This window comes from Ranitomeya imitator, chromosome 7 (assembly GCF_032444005.1).
Source record: "Ranitomeya imitator isolate aRanImi1 chromosome 7, aRanImi1.pri, whole genome shotgun sequence".
Taxonomy (NCBI): domain Eukaryota; kingdom Metazoa; phylum Chordata; class Amphibia; order Anura; family Dendrobatidae; genus Ranitomeya; species Ranitomeya imitator.
In genome coordinates this window covers 134,209,231-134,229,024 of record NC_091288.1, presented here as the reverse complement: position 1 = coordinate 134,229,024, position 19,794 = coordinate 134,209,231, and the positions used below count along the sequence as shown (strand labels likewise).

At 45.7% G+C, this 19,794-nt stretch overlaps 1 protein-coding gene across 1 annotated transcript in view; it reads left to right on the top strand.

Annotated features, from left to right (window-relative positions):
- The window catches only part of PGAP1 (post-GPI attachment to proteins inositol deacylase 1), a 1,319,879-nt gene that overhangs the window by 173,400 nt on the left and 1,126,685 nt on the right, over positions 1-19,794 (top strand). The window contains exon 6 of the mRNA XM_069733825.1: positions 18,740-18,792. Coding sequence (XP_069589926.1) covers positions 18,740-18,792 — 53 coding nt within the window. The remainder of the gene's footprint in view (positions 1-18,739; positions 18,793-19,794) is intronic.

The following is a 19,794-nucleotide window of genomic DNA, read 5'->3' as shown; positions in this document are numbered from 1 at the left end:
GCTGCGGGGTGACTCAGAGAGCTCGGCGGTGCTGAGTGGCAGCTCCGTGAACAGAGAGAATGACCAGGAGAAGGCAGAAGGACGTGGGAGCCGGGGATGCAGGCGCAAGCCAAGATGGCGCCGATGCAAGGGAGAAGGCGGATAAAGAGAACGCCGCATGTAAGAAACGCATGGAGGTGGCGGCAAAGCTCCAGCAGTTTGTAAGAGTGGAGGCTGCAGAGGAGGAAACCGGAGCTGATACAGAGGAGGAGGAAGAGGAAGAGAACCCAGCAGGAGAGCATGAGGTACAACAGGGGAGAAAGGAGAACAATATGGTGGTGGCAGTAGGGGGACCTGAGGATATGGCGCCAGAAGCTGAGCCTACTCTGAGAAACGTTTTTGCGTTGGTTTCTTCATGTAAACAGTCTCTGACCCCACAGATACAGGAGGTTAAGGGGGACACAGCCCAGATAAATGCAGCCATGCAGAAGATTGACAAACGTGTGGGGGAGGTAGAGGAGAGAGTGAGCACTGCAGAAGATCATATAGTGCAGCTGCAGAAAGCTGAGAAGAAGTTCACTCAAGCAATGACTGAATTGGCGGCAAAAAATGAGGATCTTGAGAATAGGTCCAGAAGAAATAATATATGCATAGTGGGCATCCCCGAAAAAGCTGAAGGGAGGAATCCAACTGAGTATATTGAAAAATGGCTGTTAGAGACTTTTGGAGATACGGCGCTGACAAAAGTGTTTGCGGTGGAGAGAGCGCATAGGGTCCCAACGAAACCACCTGTCCCTGGAGCAAATCCCCGTACCATGCTCGCCAAAATCCTAAATTACAGAGACCGAGGAAGGCTAGAGATATGACGGATCTGACAGTTGAAGGCCAAAGAATTGCTATCTACCCAGACTATTCTTCCCTGGTTCAGAAACAACGGATGATGTTCACGGGTATCAAGAGACGGCTGAGGGAGCTGGGAGTGTAGTACTCCATGATGTTTCCAGCAAGACTGAGGGTGGTGGCGTTTGACAAAATTCACTTTTTTCAGAAGCCGGAGGAAGCTGCTCAGTGGATTGACATTAATGCTAAAAGGCTTAAAGGAAAAGGAGACTGAAACTGAGGGGGGATTCTGAATGTGATTACTTCTTTGTCAGTTGGAAAAGAGACTTGTCATTAACAACTCAGGGGATATGGGATGTGAAAGTTGAAGGGTGGAGCTGGGTTGTAATCAGCTACAGTTAAGGGAATGCTATAATGGCTGCTGGGAAAGGGGGAGGAAGGGTAAGCGGCGTATTATAAATTATAAGTTTGGTTTAGGTTTCTTGCATTTGCAGGTTAATCAATGTTGAAATCTTGCGACATGTTAAAGAATGTATGGAATTCTGCTATGTACAGTGGCGGGAGGAGGGTTGGGAAGGTACTGCCAATCGGAGTGTTCGCTATGGGCGATGAAGCCCCACTCTTGAAAAGAGGCGAAATGGTTAGTTGTGAGGGGGGAAGGGTGGGAGGGAGAGTTGGGATAGGGGGGGTTAGGGATGTTAGACAGCTCATGGTCAAGAATAATGATACATTTAGAGAAGATGAGCCAATTGATGGGGGGCCGTTTTAAGATTTTGAGCTGGAATGTGAGAGGCCTGGCGGAGAAGTCCAGACGAGCCGCGACTTTGCAGTATGCAAGAGACCAACGGGCCTCAATGATGTTTGCTGGAGACGCACTTGGTAAGGGAGAAAGTGAATGTCTTAAATAGACGTTAGATTCAGAAGGGATATCACTCTACCTTCTCCACGTATGTGAGAGGTGTGTCAATTTTGATTCCAGCGGGAGTACAGTATGAGGAAGTGAAGGTTTGTGTTGATGCAGATGGTCAGTATGTACTAATACAGTGTATATTGTATGGAGTGAGAGTATGTATTGCAGCTATGTATATTCCACCTCCCTACTCAAGCAGGAAGATTAGAGAAGTATTGGAGCGAGTGGAACGATGGGGGCAGACAACACTGATGATAATTGGGGACCTAAATAACATCTGTGACGACTTTTGGGATAAAAATAAAAACACCCAGAATAGGTCGGGGGGACATACTACAACATTTGGCACCTATGTACATGAGATAGGTATGATTGACCTTTGGAGGGTCAGACATGTTGGGGAGAGAGGGTATTCATGTTATTCGCCGGCGCATGCCACGCTCTCTAGAATTGACATGGCTCTGGGAAATAGGCCATTAGACACACTGGTTGGGGAGGTGAGATATCTCCCAAGGGCCTTGTCGGACCACAGTCCAATTGAGGTGGAGTTTAAATTGGCGGGGACACAGTCTGTAAATGGGAGAGAATGGAAGATACATCCTAGTTGGTTACATAGTATTGAGATGGAAAATATAGGACGGGAGGTGGCGGAGTTCTTCGTTTTGAATGATGGGAGTACAGACGCTCTTACGATTTGGGATACAATAAAGGCGTATCTGAGAGGACTACTGTTTAGAGACATTAGTAGGTGTAAGCGAAGGACGAGAGAGGCAGAAAGGGCGGCAGTTGATGAGTTGAAGGATGCAGAGGATGGGATGGCTATACTGGGAACTCCTGAGGCTGGGAAAAGGCTGAAAAATGCACAAAATCAATTGGAAAAAGTACTGTTGGAAAAAGCCGATAGGAAGCAGGAATTTCAAAGAGTGTTGTATTATCAGGAGGGAGAAACAGTGGGTCATATGCTGTCGCTGGTGGTGGCTGCTCAGAGAAGTACTTCATATGTGCACTCATTGGAGCCTGTAAGTGGAAGCAGAGTATTTGAAACACCTGAGATTTTGAGGACTTTTGCGGACTTTTATGCAGACTTATATTCTTGAGTCGGTCGGAGATACATTGACTTTCTTGGAGGGTCTGGATCTGCCGAGACTGAACGAGGTGGATAGGGAGAGCTTGGAAGCCCCTATCACGGAGGAGGAACTGAGTCGGGCATTGATGTCCATGGCCAATGGGAAGGCGCCTGGTGTCGATGGATTGCCCGCCGAGATCTATAAAAGTTTGGGAGAAGTGTTAATTCCTAGATTAAAGACGGTTCTGGAGGAAGCTAGGTCCCGGGGGTGTTTGCCAGCTTCTATGAGGGAGGCCATAATAGTGGTTATTCCAAAGGAGGATAAGGATTTGGGGAAACCTGAGTCATATCGCCCAATATCTTTGCTAACTATTGATGTCAAGCTTCTGGCCAAGGTGTTAGCTTCCCGTCTGTCTAGTGTCATTACGGGCCTGGTGCATCCGGATCAGTCTGGCTTTATGCCTGATAGGTCAACGGCGATTAATCTGCGGAGGTTATATGTGAATTTACAGCTGAAGTCTGACAACTGTGGCCGGAGGGTGATTGCGTCACTGGATGCCCATAAGGCGTTTGACAGTGTAGAGTGGGGATATCTCTGGCAGGTGTTGAAGGGTATGGGTTTTGGTCCGCATTTTGTGGCTTGGATTCAGCTGTTGTATTCACTGCCGACGGCTAGAATCAGGGTGAACGGGGAATTGTCTCAGCCTATAAAGTTGGCTAGAGGCACTAGGCAGGGATGTCCGCTTTCGCCTCTCTTGTTTGCGTTGGCTGTGGAACCACTTGCCGCCAAGATTCGACAATCTGATGGGGTCCCTGGGTTTAGATATGGGGAAGTTGAGGAAAAGATAGCGCTATATGCAGATGACGTTTTGCTGTTTTTGGCTGATCCGGTTGATTCACTGAGAGGGGCCATTGAAATTGTTGAGAGATTCGGTTCAGTATCGGGGCTAACAATTAATTGGGACAAATCGGTTCTGTTTAAGGTAGATGGTGTAGGAGAGAATGCAAGTGAGAATGTGGGTGATGAGCGGCTTAAGGTGGTATCTCATTTTAAATACCTTGGGATATGGATTTCGGTTCCAGTCGCGGAGTTCGTACATAGAAATCTGGCTCCTGTTATGGGGGTGCTCAAGGCAAAGGTAGATGCTTGGAATAAGTTACATTTGTCAGTGGTTGGAAGGGTCAATCTTATTAAGATGGTCCTGATGCCTAAAATTTTATACGTTTTACATAACGCACCAATTTGGATCCCGCGGGGGAAATTCCAACAGATTAATGCCCTCTTTAGAAGCTTGATATGGGGGAGACAATACCCACGTATTAGCCTGGAGACGCTTCAGCGACCCAAGGAAGATGGTGGTTTTGGCTTTGCCCAACCCTGAAATATACTTTCTTGCAGCCCAGAGTCAGCATTTGAAGGGCTGGGCGTGGGAGGCGTCATCCAGTGCAGTACAACACCTCATGGAAGGGGTAAAAGGCTGAAGCCCGGTAATACAATGCATAGAGGATGGCTCCTTGGAAGCATTGGGGAAGTTATATCCAACCCTGTTTCTTATACGTAAATTATGGAACAGATTGAGGCAGATTCGGGGGTTACAGGGTTAACCAAATTTACACCAATATGGTCTAACAGTAATTTAAAGGAATTTGCGGCCCTGGGAGGTCTGATAGAGTGGCAGACTAAAGGAATTTGCTTTGTACACCAAATAGTCCAACAACGAGTGTTGAAGTCCTTTTCCCAATTGCAAGCAGAGTTTGGTCTGAGGCCCACAGGAGAATATCAGTATGCACAGATGAGACATGCTTTTGGAGCTCAAAATAAGAGTACTGACATCGGGATTCAGGAGGACATAGTATTGGAGTATGTATGTGGTGACGGGACTGCAAAGGGAGTTATTTCCACCCTATATAAGGACCTTATGCACACGTATCTGTTGGATTTTCCCATAAAGGCTAGAGCTAAGTGGGAGAGGGACTTGGGCCCGGTGGAGAATGAAACCTGGGAATCGGTGCTGGAGTGGGTTCCGCGATTGTCATTGAGTGAGCCGTATAGGTTGTCGCAGCTCTATATTTTGCACAGAGTATATAAATCTCCGGAAGTGCTACATAAAGCGGGGTTGCGTGCTGACTGAGTGTCCGAGGTGTGGGAGTGAGAATGCAGGAATTTATCATATGATGTGGACTGGCCGCTTTTTGGGTGGTAGTTTTGAGTTGGGTGGAAGGAGCGTATAAATGTAGAGTCCTGAGAGATCCGATAATATGCTTGTTGGGATATGTGGATGAAATAGGAGTGGACAACACCTGGAAGATTGCAATTGCTAGGTTACTGTATATGGCTCGGAAAGTGATAGCACGGAATTGGATAAAGGCAGAACCACCTGCGAGGAGGGAATTTCTTCAATATGTACAACATGGTCTAAAGCTGGAAAAAGGTGTTTACAAGAGACGGGGAAAATAGAAATGTTTAATAAAATGTGGTCTCCATGTCTTGAGTTGGGATGAGGAGTAATAGCAGTTGGGAACTATAGGCTTCAGATAGGCGAGAACTACTTGAGGCACTTGTGGCCTCAGGGGAGTTTAGATTTGGGATGAGCTGTCCTGTGGGGGGGGGGGGGGGGTTGTTGTGGGTATGTTGGGGATTCTTAAAATTAAGAAAAGGTGTATGTAACATATTGAAATGTGGATGAGAAAGTGATGTTTTCTCTTTTTTTATTGTTAATAAAAATCTATTTAACTCAAAAGAGTAAGTGACATACAGGCACTATCGATAGATCCTCCTTTTATGTCAATATTTCCAGGTAGAGTTGTCCTAAAGACAGACCCTTCCTACTTACCCAAAGTATACACTAAATTTCACAGATCGCAAGAAATTTTCCTTCCTTCCTTCCTTCTATGATAACCCTACAAATCAGGAAGAGCAAAAATACCACACATTAGATGTGAGGAGAGCCATAATAGCCTATTTAGATAGAACTAGTGCCTGGAGGAAGAGCAGGGCTCGCTTTGTTTCCTTCCAGGGTCATAGAAAAGGAGCTGGAATCACGAAGGGTACTTTATCTCGGTGGATTCGGGATGCAATATGTCTGGCCTATTCATCCAAAGGGGAGAATCCGCCTGAGACCGTGAAAGCACATTCCACCCGGGCGATAGCATCATCCTGGGCTGAACGAGCGGAGGTTCCAATAGAACCGATATGTAAGGCTGCAACCTGGTCTTCCTCATCTGACTTGTCCTTCGGTAGATCAGTTCTTAACACGTTGATCCCTCCCAAATGACTATCTCTGAAAGTCTCTCAGTGGGTGCTGTCGTGGCGAAGAGAAAACACCGGTTTACGTACCGGTGATGCTCTTTTATAGAGCCACGACCGCACCCCTTCACTTCCCACCCTTATAGGTTTTTTATTTAGGAGCACGGTTAAGGGTGTTTGGTTCTTGTAGTTAGCCATACTTACCGTATTTTTCGGACTATAAGACGCACCGGACTATAAGGCGCACCCAGGTTTTAGAGGTGGAAAATAGGGAAAAAAAATATTTGAAGCTAAAAAATGTGGTAAAATATTTAATAACATAAATAACATACTATTATATGTGGTGTTATTATATATAATAGTATGTTATTATGTTGGAAGCTTTGGGACCAGTGCGGTGTCTGTAAAGCACTATGAAGATGCTGGAGGGTGAGTATAAGAATGGGGGCACAGGGCTTATATTTAAAGCACCACTCCAGCACTGCAAAATCACACTGGAGTGCTGCTTTAAAATCCCATGGGAGAACTATAACTCCCAGCATGTCCTGCAGATCCTATGACATGCTGGGAGTTATAGTTCACCAAAGGAGTGGCAGAGTGCTTTAGTGTGTTTTATAAAGACTAACCTCTTAAATGTGGCAGCCAGCCACACTGTGGTGAGTTTAAAGCTGGAGCATCCCATGACTGCTTTCCTTTCCACAGCACAGGTTATGAGGAAGCTGCAGATTCTAGTGGAGACTGGAGAGCCTGAAGGACCTGTGATGTCAGGAAGAGGGAGGGCTCTGAGCTGCCATGTGATGCTCCAGCCCGCCCACTCCTGACATCATCACAGGTCCTCCTGCATAGAACTCAGCGTCCAGCCCAGGCATGGCAGGCAGGTATGCAGCCATCTCCTCTCTCCCTTGGCCCCTGCTGCTGCCTCCTCTCCCCCAGACACACAGACCTGCCCAGCTGCTGCAGGAATCAGCGCTGGAGAAGCCATGTGTGTCCCTGCTTAAGCATTTGCTGCTCCCGGCTCACCACTCAGCTGATAGGTGGGCGGGGAGCCGCTAATGAATATTCACTGCACTTAATCATGGTTTCTCTAGCACTGATTCTGGGCAGCCGGGACATCCTGAAGTGGGATAACAGTGCGATCCCACTCACTGTTGCCCCCCTCCCCACATGCTACATCCGTACCATAAGACGCACCCACACTTTCCTCCCAAATTTGGAGGAAAAAAAGTGCGTCTTATGGTCGGAAAAATACGGTAAGTTAACTAATGATAAATGATGATATTGAATGGCCTACTAAATCTGGTGGGCGGTTCCTCACAATCTCTGTAACCCAACTGTGGGAGCGAGGGGGACCGCCCCTTTTATCTCTCCATAGGGTTTCCTGTTCCTAGGGGCGGATCCCCTCTCAGTGGGTGCTGTCGTGGCTCTATAAAAGAGCATTACCGGTACGTAATCCGGTGTATTCTTCGGGTCAGTACGATTACAGCGACACCTCATTTATATCATTTTTTTTATGTTTTTATACGACAAAAACTATTTTATAGAAAAAATAATTTTGCATCGTTTTATTCTGAGGACTATAACTTTTTTATTTTTTTGCTGATGATGCTGTATGGCGGCTCCTTTTTTGCGGGCCAAGATGACGCTTTCAGCGGTACCATAGTTATTTATATCCGTCTTTTTGATTGCGTGTTATTCCACTTTTTGTTCGGCGGTATGATAATAAAGCGTTGTTTTTTGCTTCGTTTTTTTTTTTTTTTTCTTACGGTGTTTACTGAAGGGGTTAACTAGTGGGCCAGTTTTATAGGTCGGGCCGTTATGGACGTGGCAATACTAAATGTGTTTTTTTTTTTTTTTTTTATTTAGATAGAGAAATGTATTTATGGAAATAATATATATATATTTTTTCCATTATTTAGGAATTTTTTTATTTATTTTTTTTTACACATTTGTAAAAAATTTTTTTTAACTTTTTTACTTTGTCACAGGGGAGGACATCACAGATCACTGATCTGACAGTTTGCACAGCACTCTGTCAGATCAGTGATCTGACTTAGAGCACTGCAGGCTTACCAAGCGCCTGCTCTGAGCAGGCACTTGGTAAGCCACCTCCCTCCCTGCAGGACCCGGATGCCGTGGCCATCTTGGATCTGGGCCTGCTACAGGGACGGAGGTAAGGAGACCCTCGCAGCAACGTGATCACATCGCGTTGCTGCCGGGGTCTCAGGGAAGCCCGCAGGGAGCCCCCTCCCTGCGCGATGCTTCCCTGTACCGCCGGCACACCGCGATCATGTTTGATCGCGGTGTGCCGGGGGCAGTCCGTGACCGCTCCTGGCACATAGTGCCGGATGTCAGCTGCGATAGGCACGCGGGCAGCACGGCCGATCGCGTATGACGTACTATCCAGTCGGTGGTCATACAGGCCCACCCCACCTCGACGGGATAGTACGTCTAATGTCAGAAAGGGGTTAAGCTCTGAAGATGGTGATTGGGGCCTGTACTTTAGGGCTCAATAGTGAGTGGAATGTTTCAAAGAGTCGTTTGGATCCTTGTCTAATGATGTGATGAGGGTGGTAAAGTAGACTTGTTTGGCAAGACGGAAAGCAAAGTTATAGGTTTTGAGCATGAATTTATTGTGGGTGAAGTCTTTTGTTGAATGTTTTCTCCAGACGCTCGGCACACCTCGAGCAGCACTCGATTAAATGTGTTTGCTGCGTGTGCCAGTGTTGCTGCTGTCTGTGTTGGGTATTTCTGCATGTAGCAGGCGCTACTTAATCCAGGACACTATGCAATGTATTATTATAATGTGACAATGTTGATTCTGGACAGGAGAGGGAGAAGGTGTAAGCTAAATACTGTATAAAGTTCATAAGCTTCTGGGTATTGATTGCGCATAGACTTATGAATGTGTGATAAGTAGGGATGTCCTGGGTGTGGAGACAATTCTTGACAGAAGAAAAGAAGGTTGTGGTCTTAGAGCGAGCGACAGAAGTTAAGGCCATGTTCACACAGTGCGTTTTTTACTGCGGAACCGCAGCGGTTTTGCCGCTGCGGTTCCGCAGCTGTTTTCCATGCAGGGTACATAACAATGTAACCCTATGGAAAACAGTCACTGCTGTGCACATGATCCGGAATTTCGTTTAAAAAGCCGCGCAGAATAGCTGCGGCAAAAAAGGAGCATGTCACTTCTTTTTCCTGAACCGCAGCGGTTCTGCACCCATAGACCTCCATTGTGAGGTCAAAACCGCAGTAAAACCCGCAGATCAAAAATATATCTGCGGGTTTTACTGCGATTTGATGTGCAGAACCGCTGCAGCAGGAAGTGCGGGGGAGCGGGCGGAAGTGCGTGGGCGGAGTGTGGCTGCCCCCCCGTGCTCCGATGCCCCCCCCGTGCTCCAATGCCCCCCCCCCCGTGCTCCGATGCCCCCCCCCAGTGCTCCGATGCCCCCCCCGTGCCCTAATCTCCACCCCTTATACTTACCCGGCGTCCCGGTGTCCGTCCGGCCGTCTACTCCCTGGGCGCCGCCATCTTGCAAAATGGCGGGCGCATGCGCAGTGCGCCCGCCGAATCTGCCGGCCGGCAGATTCGCTCCAAAGTGCATTTTGATCACTGAGATATAACCTATCTCAGTGATCAAAATAAAAAAATAGTAAATGACACCCCCCCCACTTTGTCACCCCCATTGGTAGGGACAATAAAAAAATTAAGAATTTTTTTTTTTTTTTCACTAAGGTTAGAATAGGGTTAGGGGTAGGGTTAGGGGTAGGGGTAGGGTTAGGGTTAGAAAACTGCATAAAAAAAAAAGGATCAAAAAACGCATCAAAAAACGCATCAAAAAAGGACAAAAAAGGACCAAAAAAAGGACCTGCGTTTTCTGCCAAGAGCTGCAGTTTTTTAAAAAAACAGTCCTGAAAAAAAAAGGATGGAAATCCTGAACGTGTGAACATACCCTAATAGTCATGCGCTGAGCAGAGCTGAGAGACCAGGTCCAGCTTTTTCCCGTTTCAATGCATAGTAGATATAGTTAACCGGAGAAGGAGGTTAGAGCTCCGTTTAATAATGGTGCTGTGGAAAATCTGTATAGTGTCCCCCAGAGTCGGATTTTATCTGGTGTCTCGGCTGACGGGGGTAGGCAAGACCCCAGAGAACATGATTTGGGTCGGTTTTTAACGACCTCACGGTTGTGATCGCCGCTATTAAACGTATAACTGCAATTGCAAAGAATAGCCCAATTTGCCATTTCATTTCTCTCTCCTCTGATGTGATAGCACATCAGAGGAGAGAGAAATAGGGTCCCCCAATCCTCCCCGATAGTTACCGGTATCCCTGGATCCAAGAGTAGCTTTCCCTCACGGCCGCTGGTGTCGTCTTCCGGTAGCAAAATGGTGGACGCATGCACAGTGTGCCCACTGAGATGTGCCGGCGGGCACCTGGCAACAATGAGATTTTTTTTCCTATTGGTTAATTTTGATCACTGTGATAGACCCTATCACAGTGATCAAAGTAAAAAAATTGGAAATGAAACCCCCTTTATCACTCCCTTAGATAGGGAAAAATAATGAAAAAAAAATATATTTCCGTTTTTCATTAGGGTTAGAGGGGGGCTAAAGTGAGTGGGGCGATTAGGGTTAGGGTTGCGGGGTTTCCACTGTTTAGGCACATCAGGGGCTCTCCAAACGCGACATGGCGTCCGATCTAAATTCTGCGTTGAAAAAGTCAAACTGTGCTCTTTACCTTCCAAAATCTGGCATGCGCCCAAGCAGTGGTTTAGGCTAGTTTCACACTAGCATTTTGAGGAGCTGCGGAGGGCTGCGGACTTCCTCCGTGAAGCCCTGCCCTCGGCAGCACCTCCGCTGCTAGCTCCACCTACTTCTGCATGCGTCCTGTGTACCTATCTTCAACATTAGGTACACAGGTCGTGCGGCTGTATGCGGATGCTTCTGCATGTGTCGTTTTTGCGATGCGGAGAAAAAAAGAAATTGCTACCAGCTGCATCCTACGCTGGTTGCCACATCGTCAAAACGACGCATGCGGAAGCATCCGCATACAGCTGCACGGCCTGCGTACCTAATGTTAACCCCTTCCCGACCTGTGACACAGCGTATGCGTCATGAAAGTCGGTGCCAATCCGACCTGTGACGCATATGCTGTGTCACAGAAAGATCGCGTCCCTGCAGGCCGGGTGAAAGGGTTAACTCCCATTTCACCCGGCCTGCAGGGACAGGGGGAGTGGTAGTTTAGCCCAGGGGGGGTGGCTTCACCCCCTCGTGGCTACGATCGCTCTGATTGGCTGTTGAAAGTGAAACTGCCAATCAGAGCGATTTGTAATATTTCACCTAAAAAAATGGTGAAATATTACAATCCAGCCATGGCCGATGCTGCAATATCATCGGCCATGGCTGGAAATACTAATGTGCCCCCACCCCACCCCACCGATCGCCCCCCCAGCCCCCCGATCTGTGGCCCGCTCCCCTCCGTCCTGTGCTCCGCTCCCCCGTCCTCCTGTCCGCTCCCCCCGTGCTCCAATCACACCCCCCCGTGCTCCAATCAAACCCCCCCGCACTCCGATCCCCCCCCGTGCTCCGAACCACCCCCCCTGCACACCGATCCACCCCCCCGCACAGCGATCCACCCGCCCGCACACCGATCACTCTCCCCCATGCTCCGATCCCTCCCCCCCCGTGCTCCGACGCCCCCCCGTGCCCTGATATCCCCCCCCTGTGCCCTGATCTCCCCCCCTTATACTTACCGATCCTGGCGGGGTCCGTCCGTCTTCTTCCCCGAGCGCCGCCATGTTCCAAAATGGCGGGCGCATGCGCAGTGCGCCCGCCGAATCTGCCGGCCGGCAGATTCGTTCCAATGTGAATTTTGATCACTGTGATATAATCTATCACAGTGGTCAAAATAAAAAAACAGTAAATGACCCCCCCCATTTGTCCCCCATAGATAGGGACAATAATAAAATAAAGAATTTTTTTTTTTTTCACTAAGGTTGGAGTTAGAACTAGGGTTAGGGTTAGGGTTAGGGTTAGGGGTAGGGTTAGGGGTAGGGTTAGGGGTAGGGTTAGGGTTAGGGTTTCGGTATGTGCACACGTATTCTGGTCCTCTGCGGATTTTTCCGCAGCGGATTTGATAAATCCGCAGTGCTAAACCGCTGCGGATTTATGGCAGATTTACCGCGGTTTTTCTGCGCATTTTACTGCGGTTTTACAACTGCGATTTTCTATTGGAGCAGTTGTAAAACCGCTGTGGAATCCGCAGAAAGAAGTGACATGCTGCGGAATGTAAACCGCTGCGTTTCCGTGCAGTTTTTCCGCAGCATGTGTACAGCGATTTTTGTTTCCCATAGGTTTACATTGAAATGTAAACTCATGGGAAACTGCTGCGGATCCGCAGCGTTTTCCGAAGCGTGTGCACATACCTTTAGAATTAGGCTATGTGCACACGGTGCGGATTTGGCTGCGGATCCGCAGCGGATTGGCCGCTGCGGATCCGCAGCAGTGTTCCATCAGGTTTACAGTACCATGTAAACCTATGGAAAACCAAATCCGCTGTGCCCATGGTGCGGAAAATACCGCACGGAAACGCTGCGTTGTATTTTCCGCAGCATGTCAATTCTTTGTGCGGATTCCGCAGCGTTTTACACCTATTCCTCAATAGGAATCCGCAGGTGAAATCCGCAGTAAATCCGCAGGTAAAACGCAGTGCCTTTTACCCGCGGATTTTTCAAAAATGGTGCAGAAAAATCTCACACGAATCCGCAACGTGGGTACATAGCCTTAGGGTTAGGGTTGGGTTGGAATTAGGGTTGTGGTTAGGGTTAGGGGTGTGTTGGGGTTAGGGTTGTGGTTAGGGGTGTGATTAGGGTTACGGCTACAGTTGGGATAAGGGTTAGGGGTGTGTTGGCGTTAGAATTGAGGGGTTTCCACTGTTTAGGCACATCAGGGGGTCTCCAAACGCAACATGGCGCCACCATTGATTCCAGCCAATCTTTTATTCAAAAAGTCAAATGGTGCTCCTTCCCTTCCGAGCCCCGACGTGTGCCCAAACAGTGGTTTACCCCCACATATGGGGTATCAGTGTACTCAGGACAAACTGGGCAACAATTACTGGGGTCCAATTTCTCCTGTTACCCTTGAGAAAATAAAAAATTGCTTGCTAAAACATCATTTTTGAGGAAAGAAAAATGATTTTTTATTTTCACGGCTCTGCGTTGTAAACGTCTGTGAAGCACTTGGGGGTTCAAAGTGCTCACCACATATCTAGATAAGTTCCTTGGGGGGTCTAGTTTCCAAAATGGGGTCACTTGTGGGGGGTTTCTACTGTTTAGGCACACCAGGGGCTCTGCAAACGCAACGTGACGCCCGCAGACCATTCCATCAAAGTCTGCATTTCAAAACGTCACTACTTGACTTCCGAGCCCCGACATGTGCCCAAACAGTGGTTTACCCCCACATATGGGGTATCAGCGTACTCAGGACAAACTGGGCAACAATTACTGGGGTCCAGTTTCTCCTGTTACCCTTGAGAAAATAAAAAATTGCTTGCTAAAACATCATTTTTGAGGAAAGAAAAATGATTTTTTATTTTCACGGCTCTGCGTTGTAAACGTCTGTGAAGCACTTGGGGGTTCAAAGTGCTCACCACATATCTAGATAAGTTCCTTGGGGGGTCTAGTTTCCAAAATTGGGTCACTTGTGGGGGGTTTCTACTGTTTAGCCACATCAGGGGCTCTGCAAACGCAACGTAACGCCCGCAGAGCATTCCATCAAAGTCTGCATTTCAAAATGTCACTACTTGACTTCCGAGCCCCGTCATGTCCCCAAACTGTGGTTTACCCCCACATATGGGGTATCAGCGTACTCAGGAGAAACTGTACAACAACTTTTGGGGTCAAATTTCTCCTTTTACCCTTGGGAAAATAATAAATTGCAGGCTAAAAAATCATTTTAGAGAAAATAAAATTTTTATTTTATTTTCATGGCTCTGCGTTATAAACTTCTGTGAAGCACTTGGAAGTTCAAAGTCCTCACCACACATCTAGATTAGTTCCTTTGGGGGTCTAGTTTCCAAAATGGGGTCATATGTGGGGGATCTCCAATGTTTAGGCACACAGGGGCTCTCCAAACGTGACATGGTGTCCGCTAATGATTGGAGCTAATTTTCCATTTAAAAAGCCAATTGGCGTGCCTTCCCTTCCGAGCCCTGCCGTGCGCCCAAACAGTGGTTTACCCCCACATATGGGGTATCAGCGTACTCAGGACAAACTGGACAACAACATTTGCGGTCCAATTTCTCCTATTACCCTTGGCAAAATAGGAAATTCCAGGCTAAAAATCATTTTTGAGGAAAGAAAAATTATTTTTTATTTTCATGGCTCTGCATTATAAACTTCTGTGAAGCACCTGGGGGTTTAAAGTGCTCAATATGCATCTAGATAAGTTCCTTGGGGGGTCTAGTTTCCAAAATGGGGTCACTTGTGGGGGAGCTCCAATGCATAGGCACACAGGGGCTCTCTAAACGCGACATGGTGTCCGCTAACAATTGGAGCTAATTTTCCATTCAAAAAGTCAAATGGCGCGCCTTCCCTTCCGAGCCCTGCCGTGTGCCCAAACAGTGGTTTACCCCCACATATGGGGTATCAGCGTACTCAGGACAAACTGGACAACAACATTTGCGGTCCAATTTCTCCTATTACCCTTGGCAAAATAGGAAATTCCAGGCTAAAAATCATTTTTGAGGAAAGAAAAATTATTTTTTATTTTCATGGCTCTGCATTATAAACTTCTGTGAAGCACCTGGGGGTTTAAAGTGCTCAATATGCATCTAGATAAGTTCCTTGGGGGGTCTAGTTTCCAAAATGGGGTCACTTGTGGGGGAGCTCCAATGCATAGGCACACAGGGGCTCTCTAAACGCGACATGGTGTCCGCTAACAATTGGAGCTAATTTTCCATTCAAAAAGTCAAATGGCGCGCCTTCCCTTCCGAGCCCTGCCGTGTGCCCAAACAGTGGTTTACCCCCACATATGAGGTATCGGCGTACTCGGGAGAAATTGCCCAACAAATTTTAGGATTCATTTTATCCTATTGCCCATGTGAAAATGAAAACTGAGGCGAAAAGAATTTTTTTGTGAAAAAAAAAGTACTTTTTCATTTTTACAGATCAATTTGTGAAGCACCTGAGGGTTTAAAGTGCTCAATATGCATCTAGATAAGTTCCTTGTGGGGTCTAGTTTCCAAAATGGGGTCATTTGTGGGGGAGCTCCAATGTTTAGGCACACGGGGGCTCTCCAAACACGACATGGTGTCCGCTAACGATGGAGATAATTTTTCATTCAAAAAGTCAAATGGCGCTCCTTCCCTTCCGAACCTTACCATGTGCCCAAACAGTGGTTTACCCCCACATGTGAGGTATCGGTGTACTCATGAGAAATTGCCCAACAAATTTTAGGATCCATTTTATCCTGTTGCCCATGTGAAAATGAAAAAAATTGAGGCTAAAAGAATTTTTTTGTGAAAAAAAAGTACTTTTTCATTTTTACGGATCAATTTGTGACGCCCCCGGGGGTTCAAAGTTCTCACTATGCATCTAGATAAGTTCCTTGGGGCGTCTAGTTTCCAAAATGGGGTCACGTGTGGGGGAGCTCCAATTTTTAGGCACACGGGGGCTCTCCAAACGTGACATGGTGTCCGCTAAAGAGTGGAGCCAATTTTTCATTCAAAAAATCAAATGGCGCTCCTTCCCTTCCAAGCCCTGCCGTGCGCCCAAACAGTGGTTTACCCCCACATATGAGGTATCAGCGTACTCAGGACAAATTGCACAACAACTTTCGTGGTTCAGTTTCTCCTTTTACCATTGGGAAAATAAAGAAATTGTTGCTAAAAGATAATTTTTGTGACTAAAAAGTTAAATGTTCATTTTTTCCTTCCATGTTGCTTCTGCTGCTGTGAAGCACCTGAAGGGTTAAAAAACTTCTTGAATGTGGTTTTGAGCACCTTGAGGGGTGCATTTTTTAGAATGGTGTCACTTTTGGGTATTTTCAGCCATATAGACCCCTCAAACTGACTTCAAATGTGAGGTGGTCCCTAAAAAAAATGGTTTTGTAAATTTCGTTGTAAAAATGAGAAATCGCTGGTCAAATTTTAACTCTTATAACTTCCTAGCAAAAAAAAATTTTGTTTCCAAAATTGTGCTGGTGTAAAGTAGACATGTGGGAAATGTTATTTATTAACTATTTTGTGTCACATAACTCTCTGGTTTAACAGAATAAAAATTCAAAATGTGAAAATTGCGAAATTTTCAAAATTTTCGCCAAATTTCCGTTTTTATCACAAATAAACGCAGAATTTATTGACCTAAATTTACCACTAACATGAAGCCCAATATGTCACGAAAAAACAATCTCAGAACCGCTAGGATCCGTTGAAGCGTTCCTGAGTTATTACCTCATAAAGGGACACTGGTCAGAATTGCAAAAAACGGCCAGGTCATTAAGGTCAAAATAGGCTGGGTCATGAAGGGGTTAAAGATAGGTACACAGGCCGCATGCAGAAGTAGGTGGAGCTAGCAGCGGAGGTGCTGCCGAGGGCGGTGCTTCACGGAGGAAGTCCGCAGCTCTCCACAGCTCCTCAAATGCTAATGTGAAACCGGCCTTACCCCTACATATGGGGTATTTGCGTTCTCAGGACAAAATTAGACAACTTTTGCAGTCCAATTTCTCCAGTGACTCATGTGAAAATAAAAAAATTGGGGGCTAAAAAAAATCATTTTTGTGAGAATTTTTTTTTTCACGGCTCTTCGTTATTAACTTGAAACACTTGGGGGTTCAAAGTTCTCACAACACATCTAGATAAGTTCCTTGGGGGGTCTGGTTTCCAAAATGGGGGTCACTTGGGGGTTTCTACTGTTTAGGCACATCAGGGGCTCTGCAAACGCAACATGACCATTCCATCAAAGTCTGCATTCCAAAACGGCACTTCTTCCCTTCTGAGCTCTGCCATGCTCCCAAACAGTGGTTCATTCCACATATGAGGTATCAGCGTACTCGGGACAAATTGCACAACAACTTTTGTGGTCCAATTTCTCCTGTTACCCATGGGAAAATAAAAAGTTGCGGGCTTAAAGATCATTTTTGTGGGAAAAAAATGTTTTTTATTTTTACAGCTCTACGTTATAAACTTCTATGAAGCACTTGGGGTTCAAACTGCTCACCTCACAACTATAAAAATTCCTTGGGTGGTCTAGTTTCCAAAATGGTGTCAATTATGGGGGGGGGGGGGGGGTTCCACTGTTTAGGCACATCAGGGGCTCTCCAAGTACGACATGGTGTCCGATCTCAATTCCTGCCAATTCTACATTGGAAAAGTGAAATGGCACTCCTTCCCTTATGAGTTCTGCCATGTGCCCAAACAGTGGTTTACCTCCACATATGGTGTATCAGCGTATTCAGAAGAAATTTCACAACAAATTTTGTGGTTCTTTTTCTCTTTTTACATTAGTGAAAATAAAAAAAAAAACTGGTTCTGGAATAAAATGTTTGTGGGAAAAAAAGTAAATGTTCATTTTTTCACTTCCATATGCTTAAGTTCCTGTGAAGCATGTAACGGGTTAATAAACCAAAATTGTTGAAAAATATCAAAAATCTCAAGGTTACAAGTCCATCTCCAGAGATCTTGATGTTCCTTTGTTCTTGGTGTGCAACATAATTATGTTTATGATTATAATCAAGAAGCTGTAGCTAATCTCCCTGGACATAGATGGCAGAGAAAAATTCATGAAAGGTTGCAATGCAGGATAAATCAGATGGTGGATAAGCAGCCCCAATCAAGTTTCAAAGAAATTCAAGCTGTCCTGCAGGCTCATAGTTTATCATGGTCAGGATGAACGAATAGTCGACATTTGAATGAACTGAAACTCTATGGCAGGAGACCCAGGAAGACCGTGGTGTCATACCGACAGACAAAAAATTTAGACTGCAGTTTGCCAAAATGTTCGCAAGCCAAAATCCTGGTGGAAAGCGTCATGTGCACAAATGAGACCAAGATAGTTTGTGGAAATGCACATCATTCTACTGTTTATCGAAAATGGAATGAGGCCTGGAAAGAGAAGTACCTACAGTCAATTATGGTGGAGCTTCTGTCCAGGATTATGTATAATGCATACATACTCTCTGATCCCTGCTTAGAAACCGGGAATTCCAGAAGCGCACAGTGCCTGCACTGAGGGGATTCTTAAGTGTGCAGTCACAGAGAGTGTCTACAGACTTATCAATTTGGATCGGACACCCCCTTTAAGGTTGAGGTTCACAATTCTAGCAAGTTGAGAAGGAGGCTTCCCAACTAAACTTTGATACTGAAGCTAAGGTAATGTACTTCTCTGAGGAGCAGGAAAGAGCTATTGTATTGTTTGATGTGCAGAGAACTGACAGTGGGGAGACTGACTGCGTTTGTTCATCAGCATTCTCATTATGTGGACATTCATATTGCTTTGAACTTCAAGAGGCACCACACTATTACGAAATATCATAACTAAGCACTGTAATTCATTCAGTCTGAGGAGATTGTTTCTTTGGACTAATAATCCAGAGCTATTTATCAGCTTGTATGAGAAAAGCAGGATACAGCTAATATTGTCACAATGATGATGGTTATGACTACTACTACTACTACTACTAAATGATGCTATTTATTCATTAACAGAGCACCGCCATTCCAAGAACATGGGCATCAACAGATCACCTTTCTATTGTGTGGTACGTACACTAATCTTCAGAAAACAGACATCTTGTTCAGACGCTTCATTTTTGCTTTTTTTTTCCACTGATAAAATGCAGAATGTTGCAACACCAGCAAAGTGAATGAGATTTCTGAAAGCTGCATATAATTTTTGTAGATTTCAACCATCAATTTTTTTGTTTTAGTTTTTTTTTTCATTAAATCTGTAGTATGTCAATTGATTCTGCATTTTTGCAAGTTTTCACCAGCTTAATGAAAAAAATGCAGGTAAAAACACATGAAAATCGCACAACAAAGGGAGCCTGCACAGTAACCTACACACAGTGTCAGGGCAGCGCCATAATACTTATTAGGCCGGGGTCAGACTAGCGTATGGCATCCTATGCGAGAAGGCAGAACTCTGTAGCTCCATAGCATGCAAACATGAAACATGAAAATTGAAATACATCACTGCATTAGAAATATGAAAAATTGAGAAAGCTTAGTGCATAAATTGGCCCATTCATGTGTATCTGGGAGCCACATTAAGGCATTTCTCGTTTCAAGGACCTAGCAATACCTTTCCTCTCTTAGAATAAAGTTTTCATCTGTATGGGAACAGAATTCTCTTTTAGTCTAAAATCTATCTGTGGAGGGGTAGTGGTCCTGCTGTGATTAAAAACACCTGTTGCTAAAAGGTGGAGTGCTCAGTCAGAAGGCACCTGCTAGGTCCTGAAAACGAGAAATACCTTAACGTGGCTTCCAGGTACACATGAATTGGCCATTTTATGCAATAAATTTTCTCAATTTTTCATATTTCTAATGCAGTGATGTAATTAAGTCTTCATGTTTCATGTTTGCATGCTATGGCGCTACAGAGTGCTGCCTTTTTTGTTTGAGTGATCCCTCAATGACCTGCCCCCTAGTTTACATAATGAATATTATATATACATTCTGGATAAAAAAAAAAAAAAAAATGCAGGCATAAGCCGGGGGACCTGCGCTGCAGCATAATCGCGTGTGTACTGTGTTTATAAAGA